The 24,106-nt window shown below is 41.8% G+C and overlaps 1 protein-coding gene across 1 annotated transcript in view; it reads left to right on the top strand.

Moving 5' to 3' along the window:
* Positions 1-1,187: 1,187 nt before the first annotated feature.
* The window catches only part of SLC6A2 (solute carrier family 6 member 2), a gene marked incomplete at both ends in the record, with an annotated part of 71,386 nt that continues 48,467 nt past the window's right edge, over positions 1,188-24,106 (top strand). Inside the window, 2 exons of the mRNA XM_084269936.1 lie at positions 1,188-1,217; positions 3,110-3,407. Coding sequence (XP_084126062.1) covers positions 1,188-1,217; positions 3,110-3,407 — 328 coding nt within the window. The remainder of the gene's footprint in view (positions 1,218-3,109; positions 3,408-24,106) is intronic.

Raw genomic sequence — 24,106 nt, forward strand, 5'->3', positions numbered from 1 at the left:
GAACTCTTCTCATCTTCTAACTATATCACTATTCTTCTGTCTTTTGGTTCAAATGTGGTTGGTTTTTCTTTTCTCTGTGACAGTTACATCAATTTATTCATAAAGCAGTCATATTCCACCTCAGTGACTGCTTTGTTTGGCTCAACTGCCAAGCTCCTTCATCGTGCTCTGACTCTTTCAGATGCACCAGTAGTGAAGTGTGAGTTCTGACATATTTGAACCCTGTGATACAGCCCTTCCCAAAGGCTGGTTCATGGAAAGGACAGGAGCTAGCTCCTGCAGTTCTGCAGTATCAGTGACAGTGGGCTGTGCTGCCAAGGGTGGAGAATTCAAACCCTGCTGCCAAGAACAATAAGCCTTCACACCAGCAGCAGATGGAGATCTGAAAGCACATGCTAAATCGTTGTTCATTCAGGTGTTTTTTTCTTCACAGACCCACGAGAGTGACAACCCCAGCTTACTGTTACAGTATGCTGTAGGTTTGCCTGTATGTAACAAAGAGAATGATAGACAAGAACTTGAATAACTGATGACTAACCTAGCAACACCTGACTATTTCTAAAGTAAACTACAGCCTATTTCCCAGTCAATGGTGGGTATCACTAACTGCCTGCCATCTTGCCTGGCTCCATTGAGGTTTCTAAATACAATATTCCCTCCTCTGACTTCAAATCTACCCGCTGTCAGGCTCCATTAGGCATAACAAGATCCAGACAGATTCAAGATTAAGCAACTTTTTTATAAAATCCAATTGAGGACTTTCTTACCTTGAGGGTGCAGCAGATATTGCATTAACCAGATTGTGCACACTTTCCATGCAAGAACTAAAGGCATATATATATGCACAGTTACTTAATTCTCTTAGGAAATAAGCGGAGGCCTTCTAGATTCCTACCACCATAGACATCATGATCAAGCTCAGCTAATTGAGACCTTGTGGGGGAAAGGGTGTTCCTTTGCAAGGCCTTATTTTTCCAGAAGCAATACGTGAGTGCTGTTGTCTGGCATAGGAAGTCTGTGCAGATTATTAAGGCAGTAATAGTCACGTGGAAAGAAGAGAACCAGGTTTAAAAAGCTCCTTACTGGCCAGGCTACAGCTCCCAGAAAGACCGCAGTCCCAGAGTTCTGGAACCAAGAAGAAGGAATCCCCCTCCAGTCATCCTTCCCCTCCCCATAGGTACCAGGGAATGGGACAGAGACATCCCCAGTGCTACCTGGTGAGTCTGTCAGCAAGATGGCTTCAGGGCTCTGCCGCTGGGAGGGGAGGCTCTCCTCCTGCCCAGAACAGAGACGGTCCTCTGTTTGCTATGGGAGAACGGGTGTGCAGGGTCATGGAAACACAGGGGAGTGTGGGCATATTTGGGGGCACTGCCTGAAACATGGGTATTTGATGCATTTGGTGGCAGTGATGGATGGTATGAGGAGCAGGCAGCAGTGTAGCTCCACCTGAGTGTAAAAATGTGGTTTGTACTGGAGGGGCAAACAGCGAGTGTTTAGAGGGTACTATGTAGTGACTGCGCAGCAAGTATGGCATAAAGTATGAAAAAGAAAAGAGAAAATGTTTTTATGTGGTGTATTTGGAGAAGATGAGGGCAGGAAATCATAGAGTAACAGAAAGAGAATATGTGAGCTGCATGTTCTCTACGCAAGGAATTGCTCTGAAACAGTAAAGTCACTGCTCAAATACTTCACCCAGAAGAGGGCTTTAGGATCCAAGTCACAGCTTGGATCTTGGATCCTGAACCAAGAGCTTTTTGTGAAGGTATAAAAACCGCAAATTGTCGATAGCTGTCTTCCTAGCATCTTTGTAGTCTGTGGCCTAAAGAGAAGAGGGGAATATGCCAATGTGCAAGCTTTAACTTGGAGCTGCAATTCTTTTTCACATTCCTGGTATTCCCTACAAACTCTGACTAGCACTGCTTCATATATTACAATTAAAGTATTGGAATATCAGTCCTAGCAGAGTGAATAAGAATGGTAGGCTGTAACACCACCAAGAATCCTCTGCCATCTGACCTGTTCCCTCTGATGCCACGCAGAAGGGAAGCTATTTGACACTGGGGAAGGGGAAGCCAGCTTCTGCCTTTTCTGCTCAGAGTTTATTCCCTAAACAGGCACTGTAACATGCAGTTGCCGCTCACAGCTCTAGCAAAAGAGCCCCTGCAAATCCCTTTCTGCAACAATATTTAGCCAACTTCTGGCACCAATCACTGCTGTTCTGCTAGCTAATTCTTTACTCATTTTACATCTAAAAGACCCAGGTCCCCGTCTGGAATAGCAGCAAATAGTTAATGTCCCGCATTAACTTCAACCTGACAATTGAATCCTACCGGCCCTATGCTTTCCAGGAAAGAAAAAGTCGGGCATCCGTCAGTCCTGGTGTGGTAGTATTAGCAGTGTCCGGCTCTGCAATTGGACCTGCACCACACCACGTTCTGATGCCAAAAGCCAAATTCTACTGTCTTTAAGTAAAGCTACGCTAGCAAACAGGGGAAAGATGCCCCTGGACTGCAGCTCAGCCGGGAAAGGAGGGAAGTGGGCAATCCAAATTAGCGCTACCTGTTGCCCGCTAATGCCACTTTCAGAGCGCTTGCCCTGGGCCATGTTCCTCGCGGGAAGGAGCAGCTCCAAGCGCCCCGCAGCCTGCGGCAGGACAAGCTCAACTCCGAGGTGAAGCTGCCGCGGGCGGACGAGGTGCAGCGCTGGGGCTGCGCGGGGCTCCGGCCGGCGCCGCTCTCCCCAGCTCAGCCGGCTCACTTGTCGGGAGGCTCCAGCCCGGTCTCCGCCGGCAGCCTGGGTGCCCCAGGTGCGCCCGCGGCTCGGCAGGCTGCGGGCGGCGGCGGCGCGCCCGGCTGCCGGCCGCTCCTCCGCGGAGGAAGGGCGCGGGAAGCCCCGCTCCCCCGGGGCACCCCGGCGGGCGCCGCGGTCCCCCCTCTCCCGCCTCATTTGCATGGCTCTTATTACGGCCGTGCCTCGCTCCTGCCGCGCTGACACCGGCGGGCTGGAGCGCGGAGTCGCCTCCAGCGGGAAGTGCACTTCCGTTATCTGCGCTCCCACACCCCGCCTCGCCCGCTCCCCCTCCTCAGCTCGCTCTCTCTGGATGTTTAAGGCAAGGATGAACAAACAGATCCAGCCCGACCGCAAAGTGTCGGTGGTGGCCCCCTTGCCGGAGCGCGCGGGGCCGCCGCCCCCGAGGAAGGACGTGGAGCTGATCCTGGTGAAGGAGCACAACGGGGTGCAGTACACCAGCAGCAGCCTCCTGCCCGCCGCCCCCGCGCCGCGCTACGGCGCCCAGGACAGGGAGACCTGGGGCAAGAAGATCGACTTCCTCCTCTCCGTCATCGGCTTCGCCGTGGACCTGGCCAACGTCTGGCGATTTCCCTACCTCTGCTACAAAAATGGAGGGGGTAAGAGCACCGCTTGCGAGGTCTTTCTCCCCCGCCCCAAACCCCAAAGCCGCACCGCCGCGAGGGCGGCATCCCCTCCTTCTTCCCGGAGCGTCAGGGGGAAAAGCCAAGAGCCCAGGCTTACCCCGCTGTGCCCGGGAGCCGTGCCGGCGGGCGAAGGGAGGAGTGGCGGCACCGCTGCTCTGCCCCAGCGCTCCCCCGCTCCTCCCTTCGCCCGCCGGCACCGCGCGTCCCGGCGAGCGGGGCACCCGCCGCGGCTCCGGCCTCGAGAGGACGTGGGGCGCCGCTCCCGCCGTGCCGCTCAAATCCTTCACGGTAAGGACTGCTCGCACACCGCTCGGAGTTGAACTTACTTTTGAGCACTGACTGGCGTGTGTGCCTTCTGCTGCCACTCCAGCCTGCTTAACACTTTTTTCGTTAGCAAAAAAAATAGCATCGAGAGGGGCAGAGAAAACAAACCAAGCCAAACGCACTCGAGCAGAAAAACAGCATCTAGAAAAGTTAGTGCCGGACCACTGAAAGGTTTGTTTGGAGCAGTTTTAACACCAGGGTAGGATTTTTGCCCTCTGTGCTGTAGTTTGGGGTTCACTCCCCCTGTAAAGTAGGTAGGAGACTTGTTACAAACAAACCTCACTTCCTGCACAGTTTGGCAATGACTGCATCACAAAAAATTGCACACAATAACTACAGTTAGCTCAGATTGTCTAGTACATCTTCAGCAAGACCTTAGCTCCATCATCCCCTCTCGTCTTCCTGAAGTAGTACACTGTTGTCAGCAATGACTCCACACAGTGATGGAGTAACACCATCTGCAAGCCGGGCAGGTGCCTGGGGTGCTTTCAAATCACACACAGGAAGAACAGACCCTGCCTAGCAGATGGAGGGCTGTTTGTGTGAATGGGGAATGATGCAGATAGAAGAAACTGCTAGATAGAAAGCATGTTCTGTAAGATAGTTGTGTAAGTCTTGATAATCTGGTTGCCTGGTGATAAAGGCTAATAGTTCACACTTGTAGGGTAAAATACTTGTTTCCCCTGAAAAGACAAATGTGGGATGGGAAAACACCTACCAATTAACATGGAGTTACACCCGTCCACGGAACCTTAACAGGATACTAGAAAAGGCTGGTACTGAAACACTTGGTCTAGTTTGGTACCTCCAAAAGTTCTGAGCCCAGTCAGAAAAATCTCTCTGCTCACCACACAGACAGGCTGAGGAAAGTAGTTAGTATTGGAAAATAACCTCCATCCTTACTTCATTATGTCCAAAGATAATTCTAGCAGTTCACACGACAGCAGCACAATGCATCACGAACCCAGCAGGTTTCCACAGTGTCAGGTGCAGGTGTAGCAGCAGCATCATTCATGCCACTCAGTACATATACAGATCTCCAGGTTACCCGGCAATTTTTAGGAAAAGAAATGTATTCCCCTATCTCACAAGGTGACATCCAGAGTGCTCAAACCCTCTTATATCCTTTTTTGTGTGACTTGGTTGCCTACAGTTTCCTTTGTAACTTGCTGCTAGCTCAGGCAGAGGAGGTAACAGCCTGCAACTTTCTTGGATTTTGTTTTGCCTCCTTGTACTATCTCACATCAGTTCATCTAGAGAAACCTGGGTCTTCATTAGCATCTTTTAATTCAAATACTTTCAAATCACAGTGGAGAGAAAGCTAACTACTTCACTGCTACAAGAGGCACCTTTCAGTGAAAAGCTTGCATCAGTCCTTCCATACCATCAAAGAGAAATCAGACTTTTATGAGCAAAGGTAGAGATGCCCTGTACCACCAAAGTCTATCGAATGACAGAACTGCTTACTGACACAGTGATTGCTCTCCTTTTCAATAGACAACAAAACGCAGTACAAAGCATCTCAACACCTAGGATGTCATTCTTGAACACATACATAAAATCACAACATCCTTTACTGGCACATAAAGACTCTGATGTAATAAAAATGAAAGATGGGATAATCCCAATGGTCAAAACCCATCAGCAATGGGCTTTTCCTAAGGAAGCATTCCCATGGAGGATGACCGCTAGCTAACCTGGGCAAAGACACACTGGCTGTGGCTAACAGGGGCAAACTGATGTTTGCAGTTTGATTTTTACAGTTTAATCCTATCTAGATACTGAGAGTGTTTTTCTTTGTCTATGCTGTTTGACAGACTATGGCCATCAGCATATCAACTAACAGCATTCATGACAGAATTTCCAGAATAGAGCTTGTGCAGAGAAGTGGGCAACGGAAAAGCAGCTGGGGACTGGTTAGCAGCTCTCTTACTTCTCTTTACAACAATTGGCTCTATGGCATCTTAACTTTTTTCCACCCATTGCCTCCCACATTGGCCATATATATCAATTTCATTTAGTAGGAACTCCTGTATGAGATTGAAGCTCTGTGCTTCAAGCCAACTCAGTCCCTTCCCTCTTTCAAACTGGGTTTGGGAGCTTGTTTGCTCTGTGAGTAAATTTTCCCACAGGACCGAAGAGCAGGAGGCAATGGGCAGAGCTGTAGGATAGCAATGTATTCCACCGGTATCTTTCCAGTCTGAAATCACAGATCTTCTTACAGTTTGGGGTTTTTTTTTCTTTCTTTCCACACTGCTCCAGCAGGAAGAAACCTTTCTAACACTTAAGTGGGTTTTGCTACCTCAAAAGAATAAGCCAATAGGTTTCATGTAACTGCTGTCTTATATACCTCCATACAGAAAATGTCATAAAAATAAAGGCACTAATAAACATGGAGAAAAATTAATTTCATTTTGCTGGATTTTTGAGCCAGCTAGAGAGGCAAAATCAGGCACTGTTTCTATAGTTGTATAGCACATTCAGATGTGCTCTTTACAGAAGTTTTACAAGATGCTCATAATGGGGTTACAGTTTGCTTTTTGATATTTGTAAGGAATTACCAGGTAAAGGAAAAAACCAAAACAGATTAAGCTTGAATTGGATGGCATGTATAAAGCAAATCAGTGGAAGGGAAGAGGTTTCCTTTCCTTCTTCAGATTCTCTTTGTTCTGAAAGACTCAACTATTACTCAGTCTCAGCAATTTCACTAGAGCTGACTTTAGATATGTCAAATGTGAGTTACAAACTTGAGTATCTTCAACACACTGATCCAAAATAGGCAGTGAAAAGGATGTCTCTTGCAATGCCCTAAGTCCTATACCACTGAAGTATTTTAACATTTGTTTTCAGCATAACTTGCACTCTCTAGTGAAAAGAAATTCTGTTATCCTTCCAAAATCTACACCCACAAAGGCTCTAAAATGCTTTTAGATGTTGAACAGCAGCAACAAGGACATGGAAGTGGTAGAAAACGGCACGCCCCTTCACATCCCAAAAAGTGCCATGGGTGACGTGTGGACTGTTATCCTAAGGCTATGATTAATCTAAGATGCCAGCAGACACACTAAGGGCCTTTCCATGCTTGTAAAAATAGGTGGTTCTCAATAAAGCATGAGAACTTACAGGAATTCACAAGGAAAGTATAAATATACACTGTAGTCCCTTGTTCAAAGTTGAATTTTACAAGGACAAGGATGCATATACACCCCCCGCTTTCTTACTATCCAAATCCTTGAGTTCCTTTCCTTGATAAACTTCAGGAAAATTTCCTAATGAAAACCTAGACATACAGGCTTTTGTGTTAGAACTTGAAGTTCCACACGTATAAAACTGACAGTTTACGTCAATGAGCTTTACTTATTTACATGAGGCACACACCACCCAGGAGTAGTTACATAGACTTTTGAATGCTAGGTAACTTTGGAGACAGCACAGGCAGTGTTAACTACCCTATCTGTATTTCAACAAGCTCCCAGTAACAAAAAGCTAGAGAGTAAGAAGCATCCAGCAGCATTAAAATGCTGAATGAATAGTCAGAAACATCTGTGTTTTGGGAGTAGCCTGCTGAGAGACCCCAATGGGACTTCAGCACAAAGATAGATGGCAGAATGTAACCCTTCTCTGAACAACTGTGGTTTTTGGAAACATTCTTCTGCTAGTAAAAAAAAATAAAAATTCCCAATCTTTAGTAAGATGTAACAAGCTAGAGCATTTATTTTTCCTATCAGTTAACTACTTCCATAGGACTTGCCTGCCTTACAAGGGCAGAGCCAGATCCAGTGCCTGCACTATAATCTGAAATGGGCCACAGAAAACTTTCAAAGCAGATCAGTATGAACAGACTGGATGAGATCTTGCACTCACTGACTTCTTGGAAGCAGTATGTGCCCACTACGTGCTCTAAACTACTTCATAAGATGACAGAGAGGCTCTGTACAGATGACAATACTCTGCAAGCTCTCATTAAGCAGATAAGGCAACACTCCAGAAGGGGGAATTCGCAAACATCGTCTTGTCAGTGTGGCTGATCAATAAACATCACGACTTACGTGTATTTGCTGCTTGGAGCAAATCCTGTTTGTAGCAAATCAAATACTTTCTGTGCAGTTCATTTCCAAGGGTTTCAAGGAGCAGGGCACGTCACTGGAGAAATCATCAACTACAGTGGCTTCTACTGGCTACGCACACAAGTGCTATATCCTCATTAGAACTTATTTCTGGCAAGAGCCCATTTTTCTTTTTCTTAAAAAAAGAGACTCCCTAGCTGTATGACTAAGTGGCCAGCATCAATGTACTCAAAACAAGTCTTTATAGCACATCCAACCTTTTAAGTGCTCCCCAGTTATGTAGGAGGCTATACTGAATTAAAGAATAAGTATTAAAATTAGACTCTCATCAACTTAGGGAAAGATTTACCCTGATATTTGGATTACATCTAAGATTTTACTGATGCCAAATGAAGTTGACTAATACCTCGTATGATTAACTGATGTGCTCACAGTGGAGGAGGATGATGCTCAGTTAACAAAGCTATTGTAGATTTTGTACAAGATATTTAGTATTAATGTTCATTTTTATTTCATTTTTCAGCATCATCATAGGCCAAATTAGTATTTCCCATTGAAAACTGTGGAAAAAGAATTTACCAACATAAAGTACCTTTTTTGTGAGCCAAAGTATTTGCAAGGTCAGTCATGTTCAGACTACTCATTAGGAAGCATGTAATTGTCGGATTAGTCACTGGAGACTTACTGTATCATAAGAATCAGATTAAGCTTTTCATGAATTTAAGAATAGCTGCAGATAAATATTTTAACAGTTCTTTAGCTATCATAATACTTTTAATCTCCTCTGAAGTATTATTTTTAAGTGTTTTTAGATCACAGTATTTCTAGAAGAAATTCTCTGCTTCAACAAACAGCTTACCAGCAATCAATACACTTTATTACAGAAGAATCTTAAAACTTATCCTAATGTTCCCTTTCCTATTCTTACTTCCACAAGCTGTAATGCAGGGCTGAGAAATCCACAGCACAGGTACTGATGGCAGCATTCGACCAAAATATCCCCCGATAGGACCACCACAAAGCCAGGAGCCAAGCACTGCCACAAATTGAAAGTGCTGCCTGTGAAAATGTCACTTCCTCCAGAGCTGTGACCTGGGCTAGTAGCAAAACTCAAGCCATGATGCTAAGCAGCTGCACCTTGTCTTTCTACTAGGCACTACTCCCTGTGTGCCTGCCACCAAATGAATCACTATTTTTAAAAAGAATATAATCTGGCACTTCACACTTCAGAGGTGGATGTCCTTTGCCTTGTAATATCAGGCAATCCAGAATAGCATTGATAATGATGATAATAAACCAACTTTAAAGTAATCTCACTGCAAAGCCTACGCCAAGAGTTTGACTCATCAGTCAATCAAAGCTTGGATGCAAATTTAGTGATTTTGGTTTCCTAATAAGGGGGTTTCAATTCCTGTTAGCACACCAAACCAGTGACCTTAGATAGGTTAAACTGTTGTGCTGGTCTCCATGCTGTTGGCATGACCTTTGGGCTACCAGAGGACAATGTTCAGTTGTGTAGAGCGACAGTCTCTCCTTCCCCAGAGCTAGATTCAGTGGCCAGCTCACAGTTGCTCTCTTCCCTTTCCCAAGTGACTTTGTCACTTCTCTTTCTTTGCCTTGATCAGCCAGTAATCATCCAGTATAAACAGAGCACAGATTCACCTAGGTTCACCAGCAGTGTAGCTTATGTGCCAGTTGCCAGCTACTGCTCTGAAATTCCCTGTTCTCTTCTGCACGTCATCTTGGCTCTGCAAAATAAATCTTCAGAATGGCAGGGTTATAAGTTACTATGTCATCACCTATGGGGTATGAAGCATTCTGAATATTTGCTAAGGAAAAACAATCTCTCTGACCCAAATGTTTCATCAGTTATAAAATTCCAGTTTTGGTCTCTGGGGTAAGATACCCCAGAGTACAAAAAGTGTACAAGTGGTAGGTACACTATATCGATGCTCAGCTAAATACCTGGTTGAGCAGAGAAGTTAGGAGCAATTCCAGCAACCTTTAGATTGACAATTATACAAAGGTTCTAGAGATATAGAAGCATAGAAGAGTTCTTCACGAGACTCGCAGTATTTAGCTTGATGTTAAACCTTAAAAGGACCATCCTGTGATCAGCACAGGGCAAACATCCAGAACTGATCAAAGGCATGCTCCAATCAATCAGTAAAACTGGTTTTCCACCTTTGCTCCTCCACATAACCAAGACAATAAAAAAGCTGGTGTGAACCAAATGAGCTGTTCTGACAAAAGCAAAGATACCTCCTTCTAAGCATGCTGAACGAACAATTTTGATTACCACACACAGAAACACTTTATTCTAAAGGAAGAGGCAGAAGACACATCAAGGAGTAAACTTAGTCCTGTTGTTTGGAAATATAAAATCTCTGCTTAAGGTCTCTTCCCCCACACCCTGCCTTCATTCTGTATGGTCTTCTCACTTCTGCCAAGAAGCTCAAGTACTGAAATATCTTTGGAAAACCATTTCAAAAGGACATGCAACCCTCCTGGATAAGGCATGTTTCTGAAAGTTGTATTAGGAAGCCTCTATGCTCATACTAACATGTATTAAAGCAGATATGGGAGTTTCTTAGAGTTTGGCACGGGATCTCCGGTTTTGGATACTCATCCAAGCTGAAAGAGCAGGCACTTCAGCTTCATCTGTTTCTAGTCTATTTTGTCACTAACATCTTTTAAAGCTCTTTATTGAATTTGCTGAGAGCAATGGAAAATAGAAAGGCCATATTAGGAGCATGTCAGCCAACAGCCCGTCTTCACTGAAGAAACCAAAATATCTCTAAGGAGACTGAGACACGGTCTACATGGTTTTGGGGCAGAATTGCCCTTTCATCCTTTGGCAAAATACCACAAACCTGTCTGTCAGTTCAGTGAACATGTGAATGCAGCGCCAGCGGTCTAAATAGGTTATTTCAAGACAGATGATACTTTCCTCCCCATACTTAGACCAATATGAAACAGAATGCTAATACAACTAACTTATACATCAGCAGGAATATACAGCTTTAGTGAGCGTTTAGATATGCTGTGAGGAAAATGACAATTAAAATCAGTCCACAAATCACTGAACTTCTTGTTGTGAATTAAAACGGAAACAAATAGCTTAAAGAATTTTTGAGCAGTTCTGAGGAACTACATTAAACAGATCATTTTTGCTATGATCAGAAACAGATCAACAGTGTCCAGTTCTAAAGCCTCTGTCCCAGGTTAACCAATTGATTCAATAGTTCAGGACCATGGCATGGCTCAGTTTGCACTGTAAGATCCATAGCATTTACATGCACTGTAATTATTAGTGTTATACCTAATAACTGCTCTCAGCACCAGTAAAAAATAATATTTAAGCCATAACCAAATGAAATCTATACTTAGAGGTATATTTATATTAAAATATTGCCATTCAGGAGGCCGTGTCTCTGTAATACAGTTCTAGATCTTTCAGTACTACCTTGCTCTTTGTACTTTCCATTCTTTCAGTGTATATCCTTCATATAGAATACACAAAACCATGATCATGTACTGAGGAAGTCATGCAACTGACCCTTGACTTCTTGACTTGACAACAAGGTAACAATGATAATAATTAAAAAGTTGAAATAAACTGTATTCAGGGCAACTCCACTGCCCTAATCTGTTTGTGAAGTGTATGTTAAGTTTCCAGGAATATCACACTGATTATAAACCTTTCATTCCCTTCCTCAGGGCATGTTGAGACAAAGGATTCATGTTACTAGCCTGTTACCCATGTCTTGACAACCTGTAATTGCCTCCTCCAACTACAACTCCTTAATCTTGCCCTTTCCTTCTCCTGCCTCCAAATTAAGTCTTGAACCTTTCATGGCAAGATTTCATCCTAATTGCATAGATCTTACGCACTGGTGCCAAGTCAGAATAGTTTAAAATGAAAGGCTTTACTGACACTCAAAACTTGACTTCCTAGAGATGGGTATCTCTGAGTCCTTCAGGAAGTCAGCACCAAAAGTACGTGGATGCCCAGTAACGGTGAGTAATGCCTGTTCTCCTGGAAACTAGAGAGATAACTCTAGTATCATTCAGCATCTTAACTTCTGTACAGATTCAACATACTTAATTTTAGCCATACAAATTTTGAAACCTTTAATCCATAAAGAAGGAGGAAGGAGGTAATGGGAAATGGAAAGGAAGCGGTTAAGTTCCTTGCCTTACAACACATTATTCTTCACAAATACCATTGAGAAGAACCACTAAACTACTTATCAAAGCTATCCTTTGTTTTATTTTCACTCCTCCTTTCCCCTATTCTCTATTTAAACAAGTTTTGCAATCTTTCTCCTGAAGCATGACAAAGGTGACAGCACATTACACCACTCTGCAGACCAGGGTCTACCATTCAGAAACAGAAACTGTCATCAGTTCTTTACACTCACATTCATCCAAAGCACACTACCAACTTTCCAGCACACAGAATTCTGTGATAACATATTACTAAACAAAACTTGGACAGGATTGGGCAGGCAGTTCTCTTTTGCCAGTCCATAAATGTTTTTTATGACTAGCGTTCCGACTGCTGGTATGCAGTAAGACAAGCTGCCCTTATTATACAATAAGCCTTTTTATAGAAAATGGTAATTTTTCTAGTGCTCCTACACTTTAAGGCTTTATGAGCACAACCACTCACTTCCAAAAGCACAAGTGATTGCAGAAGCTGTGCTCTTAATGTAGGAATTAACTACTTGCTATTGCTTGGCTATTATTATTGCTTAAGAGAATACACTAATTTAAGTGTTCAGAGTAGGATCCGATGCTCCCAGACCAGTGGTGTTAAACTAGACAAATATAAAGCCTTTCTTGGACAGCTTTGATATAAACTGCTTCCCTAGAACAAACCCAACATCAGAAGAGTGCTGCCAGTTTGATTCCACCCCACTGAAGTACAGGGCAGTTGCAATTTCAACAGCAGAAGGATATTATTCCTTCACAGTCTTTATTTCCAAGCTGGAGAAAAATACTGCGTGATTTCCAAGCGTTGTGATTACTGACAGAGCCATCCCTTGCCAGAGCACTCTCACTGGTTTGAGACATGGCTTTTGTGGCACTGATGTACAGGAAGGATTGTGGCTGGGTAATTGCATAGCATTTGTCTTTACTGAGGTCTGCAGGACTGTGGGAAGCTGATGATTTTCTGCCCCATCGGCAGCATGGAAGAATACACCCTATCAGATTGCCTCGCTGACGGGACAGACAAGCTGTTACCACAGCCTTGCATACATACTGAAAAAGCAGCTGAGTCCTGTCTATCTTAGTTTTGCTGGCTATTTATAATTTATTCTGCACCTTCTGATCTACATGTACTAACTAAAGAGCACTACCTCTGTCAATGTCTATCCATATCTGGAGGAAAAGCTTGATATTGATTCCAGTCAAATTCCAGTGTAATTAAAAAGGGGGGAGAGGCTGCACTTTTTCTGACACACCACCCTGCAGTAGACTAAAGGAAAACTTTTTTCAAACCACAAGGTGGAGCAGTAGATCCTTACAGATCTTAGTAGATCCTAACCTGGTAATCAATGTAACAGCAACCTACTGTTATGTTTATAGAAAAAAATATTACTGGAAGACCTAACAGGGTGGCTCATGACTTTCAAATACCGAGCTGCCCAGTAACAGCAATAATTGTTCCCAAACAGACCTTTCTTGGATTTCCTGGTTCATTTCATTTATTAGGACATTCCAGGAGTGGCAGCTGTTAGTGATGCCTTCTTGGCATCAAGGACCGAACTTATCCACATGGCCACAATCCACTGATAAGAAGATGTTACCCCTGACTACGCCATTTTTAAAATGAGTGCAACATTATAATGGAGATACACTCTCCAAGGAATGTTACAGGAGGAAATAATCCCTCCAGTACTAATCTTAGGAGGTTGCTCTCTGCAGCCCCTCAAAAGATTTACCTCTAGAAAAAAACTCTACATAGACTTTCACTACTGCTCTACAATAGAGCCATCCTTTTCTTTTTCTTTCTTTCTGCTTTACTTCTTTTCTTCAACATTAATATCATGCTGTCCAGCAGTTCTCAGCACTGTGCCTTCATGGCAGAAGCATGAGTATTTCACCACACCAATAACAGAAAGCAAAAAGTGAGTAAGAACAATTAAGTATATTAATTAAATACTAACTTAATCAAGTACTAACTCATCAAGTACTAACTATGCTATTAGAAAGTTCAAGGCCAAGTGTTGTAAAAACATCAAGTTTACAGCTTAGAAGCTGCTCAAAAATATCTTCGCTACATGGTTCCTCATCAGCCTGTAGGGGTGTATCTGTCTGCTCATGTCCAAATGAGAATGATGCTGGAAGAAAGCTCAAAAGCTTGTGGCCCCAAATGAGCAGCGACTGTAGCTGTACATAGGCAGCTTATAAATCAGATTTATCACAAAAGGAATAGCTTGTGTTGTGCAGTGCTTTTCTCTTCTCAGTAAAGAGAAATGCAGATGTGTCAATGAGATCATGAGGCAGGTGGTGGTGGTGAGACTGGAGACACTCCAGGATTTTGTTTTGGGGAAGATTTTTATTATTTGCTCCTCTTATGCAGTTTGTTTCTAATTTATGTATGGCTCAACAGCCTTAGTTAAAATCAATAGATTTGTAAACCACAAGGGAGAAATCCTGACCCAGCTGAAGTCAATGGGTGTTTTTTTTCCATTGACGTCACCAGAGCCAGGATTTCAACCCAAGTAACAGACGTCTCTCTTCAGGACTCCTAAGTAGACAGAATTTCCAGACTAAGAATTATGTGAGAAGAAAAACAGAGTAAATAAACTCCTCAAACTAAATAGATATAGAAGGCTTCCACTAACTAATAACTGATCTTCTTTCAGTGCAATTACCTAATAAGCAAATGGCATGGCTTACATAGCTGATGGTCATTATTACACACAACGAATTTACTCTGTGAGTCAGACTGTGACCTTAGTGTTCCCCTATGTAGGGCTCAAGCAATACAAAAAGTACTTTTTAAGAATTTCTTTATCCTCTCACTGTTTAAGAGACACAAATGATTAGGCAAGAATGTCTATCTAGCTCTCAAAGCTAAAGGGAAAAGCAAGAAAAAGGCAAAGTACATGACTGAAAACCAGCAGGCAAATAAAAGGATTGGACTAAAAGATCTTATATTTTAAGACATTTTCAATTATTCTGGGGCCTGATCCATTTTTTTTTTAACTTTTGATATTGGTGGTTGTAGGAATGTAGCTAGCATTGGTTACTCCCTGTCCCTTGATTCTTCCCTAAAAGACAGAAAAGAGTTACCAGACTATTCTTTAATTGTGGGTTAATCCTTCACTGATGCATATAGAGGCTGATGACAAAAATCGTTGTCTCTAACCCTAACTTAAGAGATCTGAAGATCTTCAAAATCTCATACATTTTTCCTTCTAAATACTATTTTACAGTCATGAGAACTATGAAAAACAAACACAAGCTCAGCCACACTGATTTATCGTAAGGCCTGAGTAATCCGGAACAAAACGGCCCCACAACCTGCCCTAGCAAAAGTTTGCACCACGTTGAAACAAGAAGGATTTTGTTTCAACTGTTGATAGGCCTCTGCTTCACCTTGGCAGTGAGCTATGGTGAGGGGTCCTGAGATAATTTTCACATTCTTCTATGGCATTTTGAGCTAGGAGGCACTGTGCAGAATGGCAGTGATAAGGTATGTGCTGGACAGCTTGGACTGAGGGGAAAATTTACTTCAGTGCTTGAGGCCTATTAGGAAAACAGTCCACTAAAGAACAAATATAAAGCTCAGGTTTCAAACAAATAATAACTTTCGTCTCATTAATTCCCACAGAAGAGGGAGACTAGTTAGGGAGATAACGAAGTAAGGGCATTGCTAGCCAGTACAGCTAGACTGATGCAGCAGTGCTGTGGTTTCATACTGGTCTAGGTGAGACTCAGTTTACCCTTTGGAGCAAGGGAGCATCAAAAGAAGTAGCTCTTACAGTCCTCCTGTTGCAGGAGGTAAAAAAAATGAAAAGTTTTGCTTTATACCCACAATGCCCATATTCTGAGACCACATCTGCTGGTTCTGCCTTGCATACAGAATTTTACCTGCACTACCCTAGGCCAAGCATGGGTTTTATCCAAATGGAAAGGTTTTCTGTGAAGAGTGCTGTGACAGCGCTGCGTGCTAACAGAAAGGTACAAAGTGGAGAAACCACAGCCGTTTGGCAGCTACCCTTGCCCAGACCTTACAAAATCAACTATCATCTTTGACATGAGAACAGTGCTTTGGATTGTTCTAGGCAATTATACAACAGTAGCCATCACTGTTGTGGCAAATTTGCCAAAATCATTGTTAACAGCATCACATGTAATCACTGAAGTTTAAAAGTAAATTAAATAGATGTAACATTTGTCTTATGTAAGAAAATGCTATTTATGGTTACCTAGCATGCTACCCATTTCAAAGTACGTGTGAAATCTGTACTTTGTAGTTGATATTGCATGACTAGACGTACCAGAAAACCATACAGAGTACTTCCCAGTAGTGTTGACAAAAAACATAGGTGTGTTTTACTAAAATATGGAAAACGGCTTCCTAGTGTATGTAACTACTGGCCTTTTACTTCAAAGCCTTGTGTAAAGTTCTCTTATACGCTTTATAACAGTACGGCTATTCTGCTTTCTTTAGTTGAATCAGAAAGGACAATCATACTTATTGCATCATTTAAAATGACTGAGAGTAAAAACTAAATTTACTAGAATTCTTACAGATGGGATTGTAAAAGTCTCTTATACTTCTATGATAGAACATAACCCTTTATCAATAGGAAGAACTTAGAGGATTTTGTTGTGCAAGAGTTTGTAAAGACTAAGATACAATAGAAAGTATTACACTATTACAACTCAATCTATAATAAAGCCTGGAAGGAAAAGAATGTTTTCCTTTAGTCACTGAACCCAAAAACTGGAGTTACAAGTTAAAATTTAATTAATCACAAAATTGTAAGGCAAGTTTTAAGTGTACCTCAGAGTGTTTATACTTTATTCTTCTCTAGCAGAATTTCAAGGCATTTACCTCCTATTGGTTTCTACATTAATCCTCTTGAAAGCTGCCTGGCACTTGTCTAGAGCTGATTTAAGATGTCTTAAGCACTTTGTTTTACCCTGGCACAGTTATGAATCTCATGCTGCCTAAAAAGGGTACTGTGTCCTCTCCAGAGGGTGCTTAACTTTTGGGCTGTTTTTTATTTTGACAACCTTCAAAAGCAGACTTTAATAGAAGCACCCGCCATCTGAGGTTGTGTTGTGAACCAGAAATTGCACTGTTACATGTACAGAGCAAAGCACATGTAGCATGCCTTGTCTCACTGGGTGCATTAGCTACATCTGCAGCTCTAATTATCTCTGCTGGGGCAGTCATATCACCTACTATTAGGTACCCAATGCAGGCAGCATAACTAGGGGGTGAGCCTTGCTGTGTATATCCTGTACAACATACACAGGACAGTGAGCAACTCCCACGAGGGCAATCCTGGGAATGTTGAGTAGAAAGACCAAAGCAAGGAATAACTCTGCCTAAATGAGGGCATGAAATCCAGAGAATTCATCCCACAATCTTTTCTAGTAAAGTGGAAGAACATCTCAGGAATATAATCTTGGTGTTCCTGAAGTATCAAATTTCTATATCTCAGGAAGCAGGTACAAAAAGTGCCCATGTTAACTCTTCAACCTGCCAATATATTAACCTACTGTACCAAGAAATAGCTATAATGTGGGAAATTCAGACAGAAAAGCAGAAATCACTATCACGCTGTAATTGATTAGTTTAGTCCACTCAGTCTCTTCAGATTAAAGAAAGAAAGATGAAATACTTGATTGCAGCACTTAAGCATTTTTGCAGGAGGAAAACAGAAAGCATTGGAGGGTATTTTTAGTTATCAGCACTGCAACAATGAAATGTCAGATATATTCAAATTAGAGATAATGATTTTTTTAAAAAATATTTTTTATAATATTGACATTATTAACCTATTAAGTAAACTACTAAAAAAAAGCAAAGGATCTAACTTGTATCTTTAAATCAGGATTGTATGTTCCTTCTGTTTGAAACTGGTTCACGTTAAACAGAAAATTAGATAGAAGTATCTAAAAGTCCATTCTGGCATCAAGATCAGATGGATCAATGAATTTTGGAAACATTCCTTTTAGTTTACAGCTGACTGAGACAAAACAAACACAAATGAACATATAAGAAGAGAGAGAAAACTATGACTAATGGTCTGTATCTGAACCAAAGTAAACCTGCAGTTGCCAAAATCTCCCTGGCACCAAGCAAGGACTTCCCTACACTTAGCTCAAGCTCATGAAGTAGGATTTCCTTTCATGTACATGACTATACTCTGTACACCACAGAAAACAGATTTTTAGTACACACGCTTCAAGGAAAACTTGTCACATGAAGTTACGTTGTTACAGATTTTTAGCATTAGAATCCAGCAAAAAACTGCTTTATCTTGATCCGCAAGCTCACAGCAAATAGCTTCTGATGTCTTCATTAGAAAATATTTTTAGCTATGGATGTTCTGCCACCGAAAAAATCAGGGTACATTTTGACAGACACTTGATTTTGTTCATCTCAAGTACAACCTACACCTTACATAGGTGGTTTTGTTGATAGGCAGTTGCAGGTGAATATAACCTTGTGCCACCCCTAGTAATTGCAAGGTTGGGGAAGAAACATGATAGAACACTCCCATTACTAAAATGTTGAACAGTATTTTTCCCCTCTTGATTTAGCATCTATTAAGCTCCAGCTCGTATCAGTTGTGAAGCAGCAGCATTCTCCAGCTAGGCATTTGAACGCTGACTGGCAGTCCAGTACTATGCACTTCCCCTGACCAGCACCTCCTGAGCAGCTTGGAACTTTCCTGAACTAGAAAGTTTGCAGGTTTGTTCCCAGCAGTGTTAGCTATTCCAGGAAAGGCTACTACCACTCCTACAAACCTCCTGAACATCAGTAATAGGGATTTCATAAACCACATAACAGAACAGCCTACAACCTGGTTCCACTTGCTCTTTCATTTCTTGTTTAAACCAGACAGGTAGTTAAAACAGAAAAAGGCACAAAACTGAGAAGATGGATTTGGGCAGGAATGTTAGTAGCCAGACCTTCAAATTATTATAAACTACTTAACCAAACTACTGCTAAAACTCACCTTGATGATAATTCATTTATTTAGAGACAAATGGCCCATCTCCAATAGTACCTTAGCTACGAGAAGGCACAATGTAAAATCAAAAGCTATCATTGTAACCTTGCAAAGCAGATTTTTGAACTTCCTACAGTCAGACTCACAGCAGAAGATTGGAATGGCCTTATTTCCTATGTTAGCAGGAGTGACAGTGTTGTGAAGGTCATCAGCAGGAACCCCCTGCAAAGCTCTAGAGCTCCCACTGCCATACTGGCCATTTTGGACCAACCTGATTTACATTCTCTCAAACCCATCATGTCTCTTTATTTATTCTTTAATTTCCTATCAGACAACATAGGCCAGGGTTCTGTTCTTCTATGTTCCTGTCATTATCTTTAAACTACACACCATTGTAAATGTGATCATTTCATTAATTTATGTAAATAGGACCTTAGCCGATGACTTGGGTGTTATTTATGAATGAATCATGCTGCTCTGAGTGGTTGAGTATATTTAACTCTCATTAATTTGTTCAAAATAGCTACTAATGGATTTCTTTAGCTCATTACTCTTGTAACAGAAAACCAGAGATGACTGGGTTTCCATGGAAGGGCTTGGGTAACCCTTTCTGTTATAACCCAGTGATCACCTTATAAATACACTGCACTTAAAGGCACTTCAAGGCAGCAGCAGGTTAACAGTTCAAGACAAAAAATGCAGGCTTCGGTTGGCATCAACCCATAAACAGCACTGAACTGTTTCTGCAAACTGTTTGTTTTCACTTTCTTTTGACTGAAAGAAACACTATTAAAATTGGAATTCTGGAAAAACTGAAAGCTTCGAGCCCAAATTGAGAATAGAAATATAAATAGGTTTAAATCTAGCAATCATTTGTTAGAGGGAGTAGCTAAATATAAGGGCTTCAAAAGAAACATGTCACTCACCATGGTATAGCTCCACTGGTTTTATGGTTCAGAAATACTTTCCATGAAAAAGGTTGCATACTTAGAAGATTTTATTGCATGCTTAGAGAATTTTATACGTGCAAAGTGCTGCTGAAGTTTTTATAGTATGTCATACGATCTGTTTTGCAGAAAAATGTTATTTTCAACTAGTATAATCTGTTGCTGGCTGAGCTCAACATCATCATACAGCTGCTGTTAAAATCATCATCCTGGCTTTGACACTGAGGTTACATCATGGTCCTTTGTATCTCTGACATCTCTTTGCTGTACCTTGCAAACCCTTATTGATTTTATTCTCAGGTCAGCAAAGGTCTAACCTCCCACCCCTTCTCCCCTGGAATCAAGCAGTGGGCTCAAGCTTGCCTCCTTCAGAGGTGACCTCGTCGGCTGTGCAAGCCAGCTGGTAGCTAGTGTGCTGAAGCTCCAGAACTCACATGCATGTGCTAAGAAAGGCCTGCCTTTCTGGTTACCTAGTTTTTTCTCTTCATGGTGATCTTGTACAATCTAGATTTCAAGATCTCTGCACCAGGGACTTCCTTTTTCATTCGCGTGAGTTTCCACCCGCTCTCCTTGTTGTCAGAGCAATCACTGCATTCTATCAACTGTTCACTGATACTGTTGGAAGTGCTGTTTGTTCTGTACAAAAAAAAAACCCCAACCCAACGAGCAGTGTGGATCAGAGATTAGCTTATATTTCAATTCAGCAATTGGGAGATCTTTATTTTTAGATTCTGTTTTCTTGCACAAATACTGGCATTTCTCCTCCCTGAACATATACTGCAGTATTTGCTGAAAGTTTGTTGTTCTATCAGACATCCCGGCCAGTTAACATTTTGACTAGAATAACCATGGTAACAAACGCAAAAGGCTAACGAGCACAAATAGTTCAAAGTTGTTTCAACTACCCCTGGCCTGCCCTGCTGCTTGTATGTGCATCAACAAATCCTTTTAGGATAACAGCAGCTGTTTAAATGTTCCTTTTCCAGACATTAGTAAATTAATGCTTCTTTCTGGTATTTAAAAATGAGATGAGACTTCCTTGTAGGATTGAGAGGAGTATTTAAAGATGTATTCCTCTTTGCTTCCCACCCCCTAGGATGTTGAGAATGCTGAAGAACAGAGGGAGGAGGAACTCTTTGTGTGGATTCTGTTATAGCAAAAATTTGTTTTGGCACTGAACACAGGAATCCAAAGTCTGACTTGTATTTTGGTTTCCACTAATTAATGTAAAAAAAACCTATTAAGAACTGTGTAAGATTCCACTTGAAGTTTCACACAGATGGTTCTTGTAAAAGCTGAGGATTTGACCTGATCTAGTTTTGTAAAAGACACCAGGCTGTCCTAACTCCATGTACACACCGGTACCTTAAGGATGCATATGGATCTCATGAAATCTCTTAACAGAGAGATGCAGCAATTTGCAGCAGTCCCTGGCCAACCTGTGGCTTTCAAAGCTGCGTGTGATTCAGTAGTAAGTCAAGTCCAGCTCTTATGCCAGGGCTGTATTACAGATGTTAATTACTTCAGAATTTTAACTATAAAGAAAAATTAGGAGCCATTAGGGATAGCTGAGACGGGTGTTGCCTTGTGGGAAGCAGCTGTGTGCTCAGCTCCATCCCATCACACAGTGGGGGAGTGGAATCCCCTCGAGCGCTGTCAGTGTTTCTGCCAATGCAACGATCCCACAGATTGCAGTCCCTCAGCTCTCTGAGGTAGGTAGATCTTGGCAAGCTAATCTAAAGCGTTAGCCAAATTGCTCGCTCCCAAATTGCTCATTTGTCTGGGCTATACAAACCCGACTGGCCTCTTGGATTCAGTCACCCCAAGCACTGCTGTTTCTGTGTCCATCGACACAGCTGGCACTGTGTCATTCTTCCTAACACATTCTGACTTAAGAAAGCAGGTAGGCATTAACAACAAGGCTCCTTCAAAGAAGTCTGGTATGATGCTCGAATTCACCCCAGTAGACCTAAAAGCAAGAGGCCCACCATGATGCCTCCTCCCTACAGGACGGTATGAAGTCTCCTTCAAAACAGCACCTCTTATTCATAAAATACTGTGTAGGTTGATCAACCTGTGTGGGGTTGATCATGTATTTTTATGCATTTGCATACCATTCCAGTTTGCAGCAATTTGAATTATACTTTGACCATCATATATTTTCCTTTGAAATACCCATGATCTCAGAAAGGGTTCAGTGGACACCATGGAGGTGATTCTGCATGTTGGCTAGGAACAGAAGAGCAAATATGAATACATTTACAAAATACCTGACTTTTACGTATTTTTTTATCTAATCAGAAGCTGCTAAACAGGAAGTTTATAGAACTCTCTGAAACATTATTGTCAAGTTAGTGTGACTATGCATCCTTCCTTCAATATTTATCTCGATTTCAAAATACTTCAATCGTTCAGTTACCTGAAAAGTAGCCCAGCTATGCAATCCTGCCCTACTGTGCAACTGCTCTTTGCTAGAAATTACACCACACTTTAGTAATCCCTTGCAGGGGTAGGGTGGGGGAAGAGAAAAAAAAAAAAGAAACAAACCTCCTTTAACTAAAGCCTGCAATGACTCACAGCCAAAAAGACAAGGTTTCGACAAGTATGCCTAAGTACAGTACACTTCACAGTTCATCATGGTGTTAGTCATACTTAAAAAACACATATTTTAAACTAGCATTTAATATGTATGTCCACTACACACCTCCAGGGTTCATTTTCTCAAAAGCAAATTTCTCAGTTCAATTTGAGGCATCATGTTTTCCACAGTCTCTTGACATTAAAATTAATCAAACAGCACTCTGCAAACTCCATACCTCTCAAATACAAGCTAGGTTTGTGAGTCAGCTCCACATGCTGTAATATTAAGCAAGACAAGTATGGCACTTCAAAGGTCATCACAAGAAATCTGACAGTAAAACCACCTGAAGTACTATTTTCTAGATATTAGCTATAGTGAAAGCAGGATGCTGTACCCCAGCCTGATTCAGCACAGTATATTTCAGCATTGAACAGAGCACAGAACTGCAGGACATCAAGCATTCACTGAATACAATTTTTTTTCTACAATAATCAAACACTGAAATATTACTAAAATATGTATCACTGGTACAGTAGCATAGTTTATGCAAATGCAGGTTGCATTCACACTACGCTCCATATAAAACAATGAACAACAAGATTCTTGGCCTCAAAGTGATACCACCAATGTATTTCAGCTCCCAGGACACACTCTCAAAGCTTTAAGCCATTCTTTATTTCTGCTAAGACACCTTGTCTTTTTTTCATGGCAAGATTTCAACCTTCAAAAGCCTGAACTTAAAACTGAATTCACTGTCCTTACCATTATGGTAGAGCACGTTACTTTTACAAGTAGACTTCTGGTATAGCTAAGAGGACAGAGTTTGGTTTTCCATTCTTATTCTCCAGTATATTCTCAAAATTCCCTCTCTGAACAATTATGAACAGCAGCTTACACTAGTAGCATCCATGAAAAGCAGAGAGGAGAGGTAAAGGAACAGCAACTATTCACACTTAAAAGCAAGACAGTAGTTTCAGAAGTTCTTTTCACATGTGCAGTTCATTTTGCTTACCAGAGTGATTTAGACAGCTCCAGCCAAGCCTTTAGCTTCTATACTTTTATAGACGACACAAATCTTCTGTAAGTGTCTATATATTTAGCAGCAATGCAAACTTACTTTGTTTTGTAAGGAAAGTTTTCAAACTACTAAACCAGTACAGCAGCTGTTACAGGTCTGCAGAAGTTTCCACTACTTGCTGTTTATTGGGAGAAATAGGCACCTGTGCAGTTTTTCTTTGCTGAACCTAAGCATGATTTTCACAGCTCTGCTTCTTTTTCATATGTAACTCCTATAGACAGCACTCAGTTATACAATACATGCAGTTACTCTCTCAGGTCCTTATTTATCAAAACAATCTAGTCATATTTTTTACAGATAGTTCTACAGGGATTAAACTATTCTCAACCAAGGAAGCTATGCCATAGAAGCTACAGTTTCCAGGTGCCACAAAGCCAGGGACTGACAGATCATCCAGTTCTTAAACATGACACTGACTACAACTGCTGTAGCCATGGACTGGGGGAGTCTTCTTCCTGTCAG

Source organism: Gallinula chloropus, assembly GCF_964237585.1.
Source record: "Gallinula chloropus genome assembly, chromosome: 13".
Lineage (NCBI taxonomy): Eukaryota > Metazoa > Chordata > Aves > Gruiformes > Rallidae > Gallinula > Gallinula chloropus.